At 49.5% G+C, this 16,003-nt stretch overlaps 1 protein-coding gene across 2 annotated transcripts in view; it reads left to right on the forward strand.

The window, feature by feature from the left end:
- The window catches only part of TNPO2 (transportin 2), a 179,546-nt gene that overhangs the window by 90,281 nt on the left and 73,262 nt on the right, over positions 1–16,003 (forward strand). For both annotated transcript variants that reach the window (XM_086950639.1, XM_086950640.1), the window contains exons 14-16: positions 12,826–12,997; positions 14,860–14,946; positions 15,489–15,596. In XM_086950639.1, coding sequence (XP_086806765.1) covers positions 12,826–12,997; positions 14,860–14,946; positions 15,489–15,596 — 367 coding nt within the window. The remainder of the gene's footprint in view (positions 1–12,825; positions 12,998–14,859; positions 14,947–15,488; positions 15,597–16,003) is intronic.

Consider the following 16,003-nt stretch of genomic DNA (forward strand, 5'->3'; position numbering starts at 1 on the left):
ATTCACGCCGAAGACTCTTCGAGTGAGAGAGGCAGAGGATAGCCAACACCACCATGCAGGGCAAGGGACAGCCGCCGTCCCTTCGAGACCTGGGGCTATCATCAGAAGAGGAGGACAACGCTGCCGCCAAAGACGACGGCTACACGGTCGTAGAGACCGATATTACAAAGACTCCAAAGAAGGTAGGAGACTCTATGGCCCCTAAGGCACAGAGAGACCCCGAGTCTCGAAAAATTGATGGCAAAACCTCAAGCGCCGACGCCGAAAACTTCAGCGGCTACAGCAAGGCACAGCGGATCCTCTGAGAAGGACTCCCAGGCGGCGTAAGCTGGAGAACAGCAGAAGACGTCGAAAATCGCCCCCGAAAAGGAGCGTTCGACGCAGAGGGAAAGGGACCCGAAGGGCGCTTCAGTTTCGACGAAGGACCCGAGAGCCAGCTCGGCACCGAAACCTTCGACGACTAATGTCAGCTCGGCGCCGAAAAGAGTGGCCGATCCATTCGACGCGGATGAAATGGAGAAAAAGAAAAGACTCCTCGAGGCCGAGATGGATAACATCCTGCAGCTGAAAATAGATTTCGATGCCAGGATGAAGGAATACACAATCCCGACGAAACCTAGGGTACAGGTGGTCGAGGAAACAGAGGAGGAGGACTGACGTCTAAGGACAGTCTGGGGGCGTCGAGACCTTCGACGACCAAGAAGACGAGGCCTCCTACTAAGAGGATTAAGGAGACGACCGCAGGACACTCCTCGGGTCTGCATCCTCGGAGACTCAGGAAGTAGACTGGCAGGAACGTCGACACCGATAGTCCAGAGGAAGCCTCCAACACGTATCCCTCGAGGCCCTCGCCGACAGATGACATCGGAGTCTACAACAGTCATCAGGAATGCGGCTGCAGTTTTCAAGGTAAAACTCGATGAAGAAAAGCGCAAAGCAGACTTCCTTCTCGAGACACTGCTCCCTACACAAACAAGGAGCCAGTTCCTGCCCATGCTCAACAGCGTCATGGCACAGGGAAAAGAGGCTTTCAAGGAACCAGCTACATTCAAAGCCGTCACTCCCAGGACTGAGAAAGTATAAACATTCCTCCAAGGACCCACTCTACATTCAGGGATCGGTCCCTGGAGACTCCATCGCAGCCACGGCAAGAAAGAGGGCCAATGTGCCTACCACTTCTGGGCCACCTCCAGACAAAGAAAGCAAGAGGATGGACCTCGTGGGGAGAAGAATTGAACGGAATGCCGCAATGCACTGGTGCATGGCAAAGTCCAATGCACTGCTCAACAGGCACCAATACCAGATCCTGAAAGAGCTGGGCCAGTTAATAAAGAACATGCCACAGGAATTCAAGCAAAGAGCTGAAAACCTTGTCGAAGAGGGGAAGAATGTAGCCAATTCTTGCCTCAAGACTGCCCTCGACGGAGCACACACCTCCAGCAGGCTCATGATGATGGGCATCGCAGAGAGAAGACAGGCCTGGCTCAGGATTTCGGGCTTCAAGCCAGAAGTACAGCACAGCATCCTCAACACTGTTCAACGGAGAAACGCTGTTCGGGGCCCCAGTTGACGAAAATCTCAGCCAACTGAAAAAGGATAACTAGACTGCAAGATCCAAGGGGGCATTAGTTATGTGGTACTAAAAGGGGCACCCCGTCACGAAGTCCTAACGGGAGGGGAGGAAACCAGCCAGGGACATCACACCAGGAGTTCCAGCAAGCCCAGAAAGCAGACGCCTAGACACAGCAGGGGCAGCAAAAAGAGTCCTGGCAGTACCAACCAAGAGGCCAGTCCTTTTGCGGGAGAGGGAATGGACATGGGCAAAATAAGAGGGGTACAGCAGCCCGCCTCTAAGTGACTTAATAAAACTCCATGTGCACACTCTAGCAAAAACTCCCAGGATGGAGCAGAAACACATCGGACAGGAGTTACATGAACTAGACACCTCCGTACATGTAAGACCAGTGGGAGGAAGACTGAAACACTTCAGGGAGTGGAAGAGTATAAAATCAGACAAATGGGTACTCGACATCATACAGTACGGGTACTGCATAGAGTTGGAGGGAAAGCCAACGGACAGGAAGCCAAAAAGGCCACTAGCGAGGAAAGACCTAGAGCTCCTTCGGGAGGAAGCAAAGGAGCTCCTGCAAGAACAAGCCATAGAGCCAGTACCTTACAGGGAAAGGAACAAGGACGTATTCTCTACATACTTCCTGGTACCAAAGGTGGACGTACCTATGAGACCTATCCTGGACCGAAGATTCTTAAACCAGTTCGTAAGAACGCAGAGATTCAAGATGACCTCCCTACAAGAGGTACTTCCTCAATTGCAAGGCGGGGACTTCATGGTCACCATAGACCTAAAAGATGCCTACCTGCACATCCCAATGAACAGGGGCCACAAACACCTACTCAGATTCATCATCGGAGAAGACCACTACCAGTTCACAACCCTCGCGTTCGGCCTCAAATCGGCATCAAGGGTTTTCACAAAATGCCTCGCAACAGTCTCAGCACACCTACGAAGGGAAGGGATACATGTGTACCCTTACCTGGACGACTGGCTGATCAAGGCAAGTTCATACAAAACTTGCAAGCAGCACGCACAGAGAGTGACCAGAACACTAATGAACCTAGCATTCTCCATCCATTGGGGAAAATCCTCTCTGGAACCAGAACAAATAAAAATCTTCCTGGGAGCATAGATCGACACCTTACAGAGCAAGGTGTTCCCAGCGAGAAGAGGAGGATCGCGCTCGTTCGGGAGACGCAGCTCTACCAGAAGGGGCAAGCTCTGACAGTGAGGACAGCGACCAAAATCATGGGCATGATGGCATCATGCATACACCTAGTGCCAACCGTACGGCTCCACATGAGACCTTTACAGGAATGGCTACAGGAGCAATGGTCACAAGCTACAGGTGGTTGGGAGGATCTAGTGGTTGTAACGCATGCAGTGCAGAAAGAGATGGCCTGGTGGAACATGAGGAACATAACAAGGGGGGGGAAGCCTCTGACGCAACCAACGCCAACAGTGACCATTACCACAGACTCGTCCCAGAGGGGATGGGGCGCTCACATGGAGAAACTTAAGGTAAGAGGCCTGTGGACACAACCAGATGCGATTTTGGAAAAGGGGGTGGTGATGGACAGAGTTTCTGAATGATGCAGAATACTCTTTCCCAGTCAAGAGATCAGGGCTTGATCCATCACCGTTTTTTAGCTCACTGCACCATCCCAGCTCAGAACCTGGCTACATGCAAATTAGTCTGTTCCTGTCCCAGTGCATGATGGGAACAGGGCAAACCAAACTACCAAGCCAATTCTTATACTGGGAAGGAAACAAGCTTCCGGGGACCGGTTTCTGGCATTTCAGCCGTCGTCGGCCCGGCTTGCTTGAATCCTGATGGTGCAATGAGCAAGGGTCAGCAGATGCGCTCAGACACATCAATTACCTGGAGTTGAAGACAGTTTTCCTAGCCATAAAGGCCTTCCAAACAAAACTGTACAACCAGAGAGTGTTGATCCAGACAACACAACAGTGATGTTTTTACATCGAGCAGGAAGGGACACAATAAGCCCCGCTTTCGAAACTAGCGCAGGAGATATGGAGATGGGCCATCCCACGCAAGATAGACCTGCTAGCCATACATCTACCAGGAAAGGACAATGTAGAAGCAGACTGGCTCAGCAGACAGACATCGGCATCCCACGAGTGGGAACTCAATGCACAAGAGACGAGAAGGCTCTTCGACAGGTGGGTGACACCGTCGGTAGACCTATTTGCAACACGCCAGAATGCAAAATGCCAAAACTTCGCATCCAGACAGCCCGGGGAGGGCTCCCTGGGGAATGCCCTATGGATAGACTGGTCCAGGACATTTGCTTACGCTTGTCCCCCGATACCGTTGATACACAAGGTACTCAGCAAGTGCAGAGCGAAGCGAGCAACATGACCCTGATACTGGTGGCACCACAGTGGGCCAGGAGGACATGGTACTCGCAGATCATGGAGATGACACGGAGTGCACCCCACAGATTCGGGAGAAGAAAGGACCTACTCTCCATGCAAAACGGAGAAGTGCTGCACCCAGAGCCAGAGAGCCTCAGCCTCATAACCTGGCTCCTGAGGACATAGTTTGCGCATTTGAAACTGCAAGAAAGCACAGTGAGGGTACTTCGGGATGCACGAAGACCCAGCACACGGAAGTGCTACGTAGTGAAATGGAAGAGATTTACACTGTGGTGCAGGAGGGAAACGCTATACAATAAGATGAAAAAAGACTCCACAGTGCTAAAGTACCTCACGCACCTGCTCGACAAAAATCTGAGCTCATCCTCACTGAGGGTTCACTTAGCAGCGATAGCCGCTTACACGAGAGGAGAAACGTGCAAGAGTTTCTTCACATCACAGGTCGTTAAAAGATTCCTGGAGGGAGCAAAGAGGATCGCACCGCCAAAGAGTGTGCCACCAGCTGCATGGAACCATAACCTAGTCCTAACGGAACTCATGAAGGAACCTTTCGAACCGATTCACAAGGCCTCCCTAGAAATGCTGACCATAAACAGCTTTCCTGTTAGCAATCACTTCATTGCGCAGAGTGAGCGAACTGCAGGCACTAACACTACAGGAACCCTACATGCAGATACACAGCGATCGGGTGGTGATGAGAACGGACCCACACTTCATGCCAAAGGTGATGTCAAGGTTCTATTTGAATCAAACTATACAGATACCGAGTTCCTTCCAAAAACTGGCAACAAGAGCTGAAAGGGCATTGCACACTCTGGACGCCAGAAGGGCAGTCATGCACTACATTGAGAGAACGAAGGGACACAGGAAAACAAAGCAGTTCTTTGTGTTCTTCGCTAACAGTTTCATGGGGAAACCAGTAACGAAAAAAACAATTGAGCGATGGATAGCCCAAACAATACAGTTCTGCCACAAGGAGGCAGGGTAGGAACTAATAGAGGGGACACGTGCCCACTCTACCAGGAAAAAAGGAGCTACACTAGCTTTCCTAGCTAACACACCAATTTAGGACATATGTCTGGCGGCAACATGGGCTTCTGTGCACACATTCACGAAGCACTACTGTGTGGATATACAGATGAACAAGGAAGTAAAATTCGGACAAAGGGTGCTTCAACACATATTCAATAACCAACGCTCATCTTCCACCCAGCCGCCACAAACATGAGAAACCACTACAAAGTCTATGCACAGCATAATGAATCCAGAAAGATTCACGCTGCAAAACGAATAGTTTCTTACCTGTCGGTGTAGTTTTGCAGCTTGATGATCTTTCTGGATTACTAGCGAACCCACCCACCTCCACCAGAAAGATGAGGCTGGAGAGATAAGGTGGTTGAAATAAAGACAATACTTGGAAAAGAAGCCTTAATGGTTAAAGCGGTGAAAACTTTAGTTGAACATTGCCATAACTTCGGTAACAAGACGAACACGAGAAAAATGAATCCGAAGATGGCGCCCAGGAGTGGGAGCTTCCGCAGGAAGCGTGCCGACGTCATCGGAAATACACCAAAGGTGGGACGTCGACGCCCACCTGGAATAGGGAAAAAAAACAAAGCAAAGACTACGAATCTGGACCCAACCACAAGACCGCGGAGTAATGCACTGCATAGTGAATCCAGAAAGATAATCAAGCTGCAAAACTACACCGACAGGTAAACTATTCGTTTTAGGACATTCTTTTAAATCTGTGTAAATATTGCATGGAGGATCTTGATTCTTCAACTTATGTTGATTTGCCCAATTGTGTTCCGTGCCCTAACCTCACCCCATGACCACGTCCTAATCCCGTTATCAAACTTCTTTCAGCTCTTTTTTTTTTTTTAGGAATTTGCCGTCTAATTGATAATGTAAGCGGTGTTACAATGAACTTTTGTTTCCATGTCAGTTTGTATCTGGTTCTTTAGTGGCATCACATTATGGAGTAGTTCCGTTTTTTGTTTTCTTGTTTTAGTTAGTTGTATTCCAGGCTTCTTTTTTCACTTGAAGTTTCCAAGTGTTCTGTTGAATGCTTTCCAAGCACCTTTGAGGGTGCCTTTTATCACTTTTATTGTTAATGTAATTTTAAATTATCCTACTGAATGTTCAAATGATTAATATTTTGTAGCATGATACTCTATTGTTTGGAGGGTTGTTACAGGATTAGTAAATACTGTACGTGATGGGGCACTGGGTGCTAGGGTCTGTAGCTGAGCTTGGAAGAAATGGTTTGTGCTTGACCACAAGGTGTAAGAAGTGGGTGCTGCAGGAGGTGGCTAAATTTAGCACACTGAGCATACTGGTGTAATATAACGAGGTATATTTGAACCTCTGCTTCACACACAAGGTGTTGCCTGCAGTCATTAACGTTCTATAGCAGGTGTTTCCAAACTTTTCTGTTGTGAGGGCTACTTCCGATCAGTGAAACTCATTGGGAGCTACTGAATGCTCAGCAACTTGTTCATTGTTACCAGACGCCCCCACACCCAGCTTAATTGACTGTAAGCCTAATGTCAATAGAGCCAGATGCTATGGTTTGAACAAAATACTTTGACATGGGCACTATAATAGGATTCACATGTGTCCTTAGACGAATTAACTTGTGTGCATACGAGTGGGATGTGTCTACGGGTGACACTGTCAAATATACTTATGGCACAGGACATACCTTATCATATGTGAACCCGTTGCTTGTATAACACCAATAGGCAACATTTTAAATTGCAAAAAATGTTATGCAAAAATGTTCAGAATAAGGTAAACTTTTCTGCATTTTAAATTTCTCCAACCTAAAATGGTGGCAACATTTTCCACTCATAAATATGGCGCTGTTTCTAGCAGAGTTAGCGTTTTGTATGGATTCCATAAAGCTCACCATTTACATTTCCTCTCATTTCCAAGCGTCACGTTTATAAACACCAAGCATCTTGTATGGATTCCATAAAGCTCATCATTTAAGTTTTCTCCCATTTCCAAGCGTCACATTTATAAACACCGAGCATCCGAAAGAGACACGTTAGTGATAGATTCCTTACCTTAGAATATTCCTTAGGCGTCAGACTGTATCCGGAAAGTTTTCTGCTTAGCAGTACCCCTGTGTGCCAGTAGGTGGTATAGTGTGGCTCCGCGCCCGTTACTGGCGTCATAAGCGCCGGGATGACATCAAAGAGGCTACTTAGGCGCCACCATGCGCGCTGACGGCAGTTCTTTCCTTTTCCGCGCCGAAAGCGCAGATCCGGATTGAGCACGTACCTCTGCCATTTTTTTTACCACTTTTTTTAGACGTTTGTCTCCTTTTCTTGTCTCTTGGAAAACTCAGGAATGCCCGGCATTAAGTCTTGCGGGTCGTGCCACCGTAATATGTCGGTGGCCGACCTCCATGATGTCTGTCTCCACTGCCTGGAGCATGACCATGACTCCCGGGATTGTCTGGACTACCGTGCCATGGCCCCGAAGGCCTTGCAGGAGCGGCTTTGGAAGTTGCTTGAGGTCCGGCATTCCTCTCCCGCTGCTCCGGATCTAGCGGCCCTTCGCGGGACCCGAACCGTAGCTCCTCGGGCTCTAAGTCTTCCCCTTCAGATTCCGGTAAGCGACTCCGTAAAAAAAAAGATCATTCGCTCTCCGACGTCCCCCTGTTGCTCCCCGGAGGTGGACGTGGGGGACAGGGGATCTGCCACTGCGGCTCCTCCTGAGCCTGGGATTGCCTCGGCCTTCCCACTATACCCAGGTCAGTCGGCGACTCCCGAACAGGTGCAAGCGTTCCTTGCTGCCTTGGACCACCTTTACATGCCCCGGGCTCCACCGGTGTGCCTTCGGCCCCGCTGTCCCGCGTCCAGATCCTGTTGGCTCGGCGGCACTGCCTCTGGCGCCAGCCCCGGAGTCGCAGGATCCAGAGCCCTCTGCTACGGCCTCGTTGCCACAAGGTGCAGCGCTGTTGGCTCTGGTGCCGCCCTTGGCTCCGGCCCCAGCTCCGCCACAGGCGCCGCACTGGGTGCCATTTATCCCGCCCCTGCCCCGGTTCCCGGACCATTTTGTTCGGGCCTGGGATCCACGTTGAGATGCGGGCCTGGTTGGTGTCTCTACTGGCGCCACCGCTGACCCAGTCTCCGGGTCCTCCCCTACCACCGCGGCTGGCTCATTCTACCTCAGAACCAGACTACGATTGGGACGGCCGTGAGGACCCCCTTGCGAGGCAGTGTGACTACTAGCAGGATTGGGAGGATGACCTTCAAGATGTGGGTGACCTTGGTGTGTCTTCTTACCCGGGGTTTGCCGTACCGCCGCCTACTAAGGAGGAGGGTGCTTCTTATGCTATGGTGCTCCGCGGAGGCCCTCCATTTCGACCTCCCTACGTTCGCCCTTAAGACCAACCTCCTTACGGAGGTGCTCCAGACGGCGTCTACGTCGTCTGAGCTGCTATCCCTTTCAATGAGGCCCTTACGGAAGTCCTCTTGGGTACTTGGTTGTTTCCGGCCTCGGGAGGTACCAGTGGATAAGAACGTCGCTAGGTGTCCTCGTCCGGCAATCCTGCCTTCTTGACCACTCACCCCACGCCTGAGAATCTGGTCATTCAGGCCTCTACAGACTTCCTTTCCCTCGGCTCCGCCAGATAAGGACTCTCAGAGGCTAGACCAATATGGCAAAAGGTTGTTTTCTTCAGCCAGTTTGGGGTTGAGATCGGTTAATACAGCCTGCTTATTGGGCCGTTACTCCCACGCAGCATGTGACACAGTGGCGGAGGTTCTGCCTCAGTGCTCTAAGGAGATCCAGGCTCTTTCCCAGTTGATTGCGAAGGGCAAGGATGCGGCGAAGTTTGCCATCAGGTGTGGTTTGGACACCGCTGATTCGTTGAGCAGGGCGATTTCCACGACTGCGGTGTTGCGGCGCCACACCTGGTTGTGCTCTACTGGGTTCTCACCCGATGTCAAGAGCTCGCTCATGGACATGACCTTCGATGGCTCCTGTCCATTTGGCGACAAGGTTGTCAATGCCCTGGAGAGCTTTAAAGGCTCGCTCTTTGGGTCTTTCCACAAAGGCCCCTGCCACGTCTAGGTTTCGTTCCTTTCGTGGCCAGGGTAAGAGCACACAAACACAGTCCTTCACTAAGTCTGTGCAGAACCAGAACCAGCCCCAGCGTGGCTGCGGTCGTTGCTTCCGCAGGGGTGGGACGGGTAAGCAGCGAGCGGGTCCGTCTACCTCTGCCTTCAAACCTTCCTAATCCAAGCTTCAGGAAGCACCCCATGCCAGTGGGTGGCCGGGTTCGCCACCACCTCCGCCAGTGGCGCAGAGTTACATCGGACAAGTGGGTGCTGCAGATAATCTGTCATGGTTACTTGCTCCCCTTTCTGTCCTCCCCTCCAGCCATGCCACCTCTGTGCCACCGCATGTCGGGGGATCATTTGGCTCTCCTCCGTCAGGAAGTCACGGCCCTTCTGGCCAAGAGGGCCATCAAGTACGTTCCGGATCAGGAAGTAGGGAGTGGTGGATGTTCTCACAACTTTCTGGTTCCCAAAATGGACCTCTGGGACGTGAATCACTTCCTCTGGAAAGAGAAGTTCAAGATGCTGTCTCTGGCTCAAGTCCTGACTGCCATGGACCCTGGATAATAGCGTTGGACTTGAAGGACACTTATTTTCACATCCCCGTCCAGCCAGTCCACCGGCGTTACTTGCGGTTCATGATAGGCCAGGAGCATTTTCAGTTTGCCGTGCTCCCCTTCAACCTTACCAGTGCCCCTCGGGTGTTCACGAAGGTGATGGCGGTGGTCGCAGGTCAGGGGTGGCAGTCTTCCCCTACCTCGACGACTGGCTGTTGAAGGCAGGCTCGCCCCAGGCAGTAGTATCCCACCTCCAGGCTACGGCCAACCTCCTGCATTTGCTGGGGTTCTCAATCAATGTCCCGAAGTTTCACCTGAGTCCCTCTCAGAGGCTCCCCTTCATCAGAGCGGTTCTGGATTCTACACTTTCAGGTTCATCCTCCTGAGCAGCATGTCCGGGATATTCTGGCTATGATTCCGCTCGGCCTCTTTCCCGGGTTTCTGTCAGGCTGACCCTCCGGCTTCTGGGGCTGATGGCCTCCTGTATCCTGCTGGTGACACATGCCAAATGGCATATGCGGGCTCTGCAGTGGAACCTGAAGTTCCAGTGGGCACAGCATCAGGGCAAACTGTCCGATCACGTCCAGATCTTGGAGGGCGCTTGGTGGCTTAAGAACTGCGTTTGGGTCAGTGGCACATCCCTTCCCCAACCGGAGCACACAGTGGTGATGGATGCGTCCCTCCTGGGATGGGGAGGCCACACGGGAGAGGCGGAGATCAGAGGCCTCTGGTCTTCGGCGGAGTTCCGGCTCCATATCTACCTTCTGGAGCTGCGGGCGATCCGGCTTGCAATGAAGGCATGCCTTCCCTCTGTCCAGGGTAGTGTAGTGCAGGTGTTCAAACAACACCACCACCATGTGGTATTGCAACAAACAGGGCGGGTGGGGTCATGGACCCTATGTCAGGAGGCTCTACGCCGCTTGACATGTCTGGAACATCAAGGCATTACCTTGGTGGTTCGGGCAATCCAGCTTGCACTGAAGGCATTCCTTCCCTCTGTCCAGGGAAGCGTAGTGCAGGTGTTCACGGACAACACCACCACGATGGGGTATTGCAGCCTTCTCTTTTTAAGTCTCCGGTTGACCACTTTCTCAAAGGCATTACACACACGTTTCCTCCCGTGCCTCATAATGCCTCAATGGGACTTAAATCTTGTCTTGACTTTTCTGATGTGCGCTCCCTTTGAGCCTCTTCATAACTGTCCCTTATGTCTTCTCACTCTAAGGACTGCTTTCCTGGTTGCTATCCCCTCTGCCAGGAGAGTGAGTGAGTGAGCTCCAGGCTCTTTCTTCCAGACCTCCTTTCCTTTCAGTTCATCTGGACAAGGTGGTTTTAAGGACCCGCCCTTCTTTCTTGCCAAAGGTTGACATGCCCTTCCGCATTGGGCAGACCATCACTTTGCCCACTTTCTTTCCGCATCCTTCCATGGAGGAGGGAAAGCTCCGTCTGGATCCAAAACATGCGCTTGCTTTCTATCTGCAGTGTACACAACCGTGCCGGTGGATGATCAACTCTTTGTTGGCTACGTGGGTGCCAAAAAATGTTGGGTTGTGCACAAACGGACCATTTCCCGGTGGGTCGTTCTGTGCATCAAAGCATGTTACTCCTTGGCCAAGAAAGAGCCTCCTGTGAGGCTGCAGGCCCATTCGACCAGGGCAACAGCAGCTCGTACTGCCTTGGGACGTTGCGTTCCCTTGCAGGACATTTGTCAGGCAGCTACGTGGGCCTCGCTGCACAAGTTTACCAAGCACTACTGCCATGACAGTCTGGTACGGAGAGACTGCTTCTTTGGCCGTTCGGTGCTCCGTGACTTTTTGGTGTAATCTTCACTGGGCTTGGTATTGCTGGGGTTTCTATTCTAAGGTAAGGAATCTATCACTTACGTATCTTTCAGATGCACAAGTTGCTACTTGTGTAACGATATATCTGTCGACATAGTTAGTGATCGATTCCTTTCCGCCCCACCCACTCTCCCAGTTCTGCGAACTGATTACTAGGGTTAAGGTCATCTCATTTTAGGGCCCTAGTATTATGCACCAATGGTCAGTGTCTTGCATGGTTCTGCGTTTTGGCGCGGAAAGTAGTGTGCAGAACTGACTTAAACGTGCATGGTGGCGCCTAAGTAGCCTCCGCGACGTCATCCCGGCGCTTACGACACCAGTGACGACCGCGGAGCTGCAAGACTCGACCTACTGGCGCGCAGGGGTACGGCTAAGCAGAAAACTTTCCAGATCCAGTCTGACACATGGGAGATATTCTAAGGTAAGGAATCTATCACTAACTAATGTCTCTTACAGATATATTGTTGGCCGGAGCCTCAGGAGAAACAACTCAGCGCTGGGATGCTCATCGAGTTACTACGCGCTTTATAAAACCATTAAATAAATAAATAAATAAATTGTTACACAAGTAGTAACTTGTACATCTTGCTCCTAGTGGGCTGTAGACATGGTGCCATATTTAAAACTGAAAAATACCTTGGTTTTAAATGGGAGGAATTTTAAGTAAATAAGCAGGCTCTGTTCAACATTACGACTTACTTGGCTTAATTGCAAGTGGAAAAAGACATTGATGCTTAATGTTTCATAGAAAACAATGTCTTCACTTTAAATTTCTGCCATTTGAAAAAATTGCTTTTTCTGTTATGAATATGGCAAAGTGCCTGCTGTCCACTTGTAGCAAAAGGTCTGCTGCTTGTGAATGCAACACTTTGAGATGGGATAAAATTAAAAGTTAATCATTAAGGTAACTTTTCATTACATTTTCTCCCATTCAGAAGCATCATTTTGTTCTCCCGCTCCAATATTGAGTTGACTTACTTCATTTCTTCACCTCTGTGACCCTGCCTGGCCCATAAATCTCCCTGAGAACTGCTAATTTTCTGTCTGTCTGCAGCCTGACAATGTAAAGTAAATGCAGCCTTCCTTTTACATTAAAAGAAAATTTGACCCCGTGCTTACTTAAAAATAAACTCATGGCTGCAAACTACATCGAAGGTGTTTTGGAGCTACTGGTATCTTGCAATTCACTGGTTGAAGTCACCTGTTCTGTATAATGCTCATACACTTTAACATATACTTAGTGTTTGACACCAGACCCCTCCAGTAAAGGCTTGTATGCTGGCCTAATCTTTAGCTGTGTAGCCTTGAGCGCTTGCATTGTCATGCTTGCATCCTGTTGCTTTATTGGTGGTAACACTCCTCTTATCTAATCGCAGCGCCTTTGCAACCTTGGAGGAGGAGGCTTGCACAGAGCTTGTTCCCTATCTCAGCTTCATCCTGGATACATTAGTTTTTGCTTTCGGCAAGTACCAGCACAAAAACTTGCTGATCCTCTATGATGCCATTGGCACCCTTGCTGACTCCGTGGGACACCATTTAAACCAGCCAGTGAGTACCTGCTTCTGTTGTGATCGTCAAACTGCCCCACAATAAAAGGGCCTTATTGATTGTAGTGCATGTTGTTGTACAGTGTTCCCTTAGCCAGGCTTTCTTTCCCTGTGTTGCCTCCATTCATATTTTACTGAAGCCTGGACCTTTGGTCTACCCCCCACTCTGCTGCATTTTTCTTACCTTGTACTCTTTGTCTTTGGTTAGTTGTCCTTGTTTCTGAGTTTCTTTCGATTTGTAGTCCCAATGCATCCAAGTACAGTCCTTGCAATCTTACACCCTCTTACGCCTGAACCCCGCTTCCCTTCCCTGCTCCTTGTTTCATTCTATTCCCTGGGGCTTATCTAGAGGAATTTGTCCTTAGTCTCTGTGACCCTATGCTCTTGTTACTCAAATTACCCCATTCAAGACTGTTCATGTGTACTCTATTGCTGTGGTTTGGGTGGTGCTAGATTTAACATTGTCAAAGCTGTCCTTCTCCCTTACAACTGTCTTGCCACTTACACAAGAGACAGCTGTGACAGCCCCTTGCAGTTGTCGAAACTAATTTGCTCAAGGAAAATCATTCCAGCTCCTGTGGGTTGACTGCTGTGGGCTGCAGATCACCCTACAGAAGCCTTAGTATTTGAAATACGTTCAAGCTCAATTAAAGATTGCTGTTCTTGCCAGAGCATTGCTTTGAATTTTGCCACCATCCTAGACTGGACTTCTAGTACCATCAAAGGTTTAGTCCCTGGATTGCTTGTGCTTCTCTAAAGATTATTTTGGCATTAGTGCTTCTCCTGGTGTAGGTCTGAACCCACACACTGTTGTCTTTGGTCCAAAGTCATTGCTTGCCTCCTTAGGTTCAGCTCAGTACCTTCATACTAATCGTTATGGTCTGACCGGTCCATTGTTGGTTCTCCCCTATACCTGCATTCTCTATATCTTCAAGGCCTTTTGTTTTCGGTCTGTGGGCTTAGACTCCATCCAGTGCTTACCCATGGCCGACTTAATTGCCACTAAACACCCCTTCCACCGAGGGCATGGACCTATTACGTATTTCCTTCCATTGCTCATTAAAAAAAAAAAAATCGCGCCAAATTTTTCTTTTAAGTTCTCTACCTGAGTGCGCCTTTCACTTGGCTCCCTCATGTACTCTTCTCCCCCCGCACCCCCTTCTGTGTTTTTTCACTGTCTGTGTTGGCTTGCACCATCTGCCCTCCTCCCTTTCTGTGTTGCCCTGCTCCCACCTTCCTCCGGTTTTCTGTATTGCTTTACTCCCACCTGTTGTCCGAGTTGCCCTGATGAGCACCCTCAAGCCCTTTATCCGTGTTGCCCTGCTAACCACACTCCATCCCTTTGTCTTTTGCCATGCTCACAAACCTCCGACCGCTAGTGTTGTTTTTTCCTTAACTTCTAGCCATGCTGCAAAGCATGGTGCAACTGTACAACATGGCTGCAAAAATCCTTGACCAAACCAATTCTTCGTGTAGGTGAGGCCTATTTGATTTGCAAATGCTTGTTGGCCTTTTCTGTGGTGTGAGGTTAGTACTGTATTCTTTCTAAAACTAGACCTTTATTAAACTGCACTGATGTTTTAAAGGTTGCATTCACTGTTCTCTGGTTAAGTGCCTAGAGCTCTATTCTTTCGCCGGCCACGATCTGTGCCAGGCCATGGTCCTCCTCTGCTTGTTCCCAATCCTCTATTTGAACTCTGCTTCCCTGTTCAGTCCCGCCTTGCTGTACTCTGCTCAGTTGGTGGGCCCCATGCTGTGCACTCTTGTCGCCTTCAGTCCTGATGCACCATTCATGAGTCTTCCTATTCAGTTCAAGTTCTTATTCTCTGCTCTGACCTCCACCTCTGTCCCATTTTGCCACAGGAGTACATCCAAAAACTGATGCCGCCTCTCATCCAGAAATGGAATGACCTGAAAGACGAAGACAAAGATCTCTTCCCCCTTTTGGAAGTGAGTGATAGTTTAAAGTCTGGAGATGTTTTTGGGGGAGCAGGTGTGCGGTCCTAAACCGATAGTTATTCATTTAGGTAGAATGTGTTACAGGCGGATTTGCTCATGTGGAGAGGGTCAGGAGTTGCCATTGAATGTTGTTAGGGCTGTGATTACCAGGATGCACACTGCTCTCTGGACATGATGCAGACCTTTGTCATGTTACTCACTATAATTTTCCATATTCACATTGTCTAAACCAGGGAATAGTGCGGGTTTTTTTTTTGTTTACATTTTCTATCAGGGGTGTGGGTTGCTTGTTGGGTGCTGGGAAAGTATATGATGGCGTTCAACAGGGTACAGTTTTTCTCCTTTACCTTCTGTTTGGATTTTGTATATGATGCCAGTAGCAGTATTTGTAATGAATGGAAACGTTAATTCAGTGAATTGGAGATGTTCTATCCAACCTATGTACCCAGCATGACCTGAAGCGCAACTTCATCCAAATAAGTGTGGTTCATGTTTTCTGAGTGTCTGCTGTTCTGCATTTGCTCTCTTCGCAGTGTTTGTCTTCTGTGGCAACTGCACTTCAGAGTGGATTCCTGCCATATTGTGAGCCTGTTTACCAGCGATGTGTCACACTCGTGCAGAAGACACTTGCACAAGCCATGGTATGTACTAAGAAGGTTCTTGCGAGTAATGTGCCTTATGGCAGAACTATGCTGTATGTGATTCCAGTGTACGGTGGGAAAGGGCTACTAGATTCTTTGAGATATTTCCGTAAAAACATCTCCCAGTGGCATCGGATATTTTTAGGGATGGAAGTTATTGAAAGAATAAGCAGCCAGTATCTGTGAAGGAGGAAGGCTTCAAGAGTTTTCTAGGAAGGGCTGGTCTTGCCGCCTCTGTTTTAAGGGGATTGACTTGATGCAACAGTGTGAGAGAATGCTTTGTCCGCAAGGAAGTTGGGTCTCTATTGCGTCGTTTTGTCTGGTCTTTGAGCTAGTCCTGTGTGAATACCACAGCAGGCCAACCATTTAATCTCTAACTCTTCTGGGACACTGTTTCTAGTCCTGAT

Source organism: Lissotriton vulgaris, unplaced genomic scaffold (assembly GCF_964263255.1).
Source record: "Lissotriton vulgaris unplaced genomic scaffold, aLisVul1.2 SCAFFOLD_562, whole genome shotgun sequence".
Taxonomy (NCBI): domain Eukaryota; kingdom Metazoa; phylum Chordata; class Amphibia; order Caudata; family Salamandridae; genus Lissotriton; species Lissotriton vulgaris.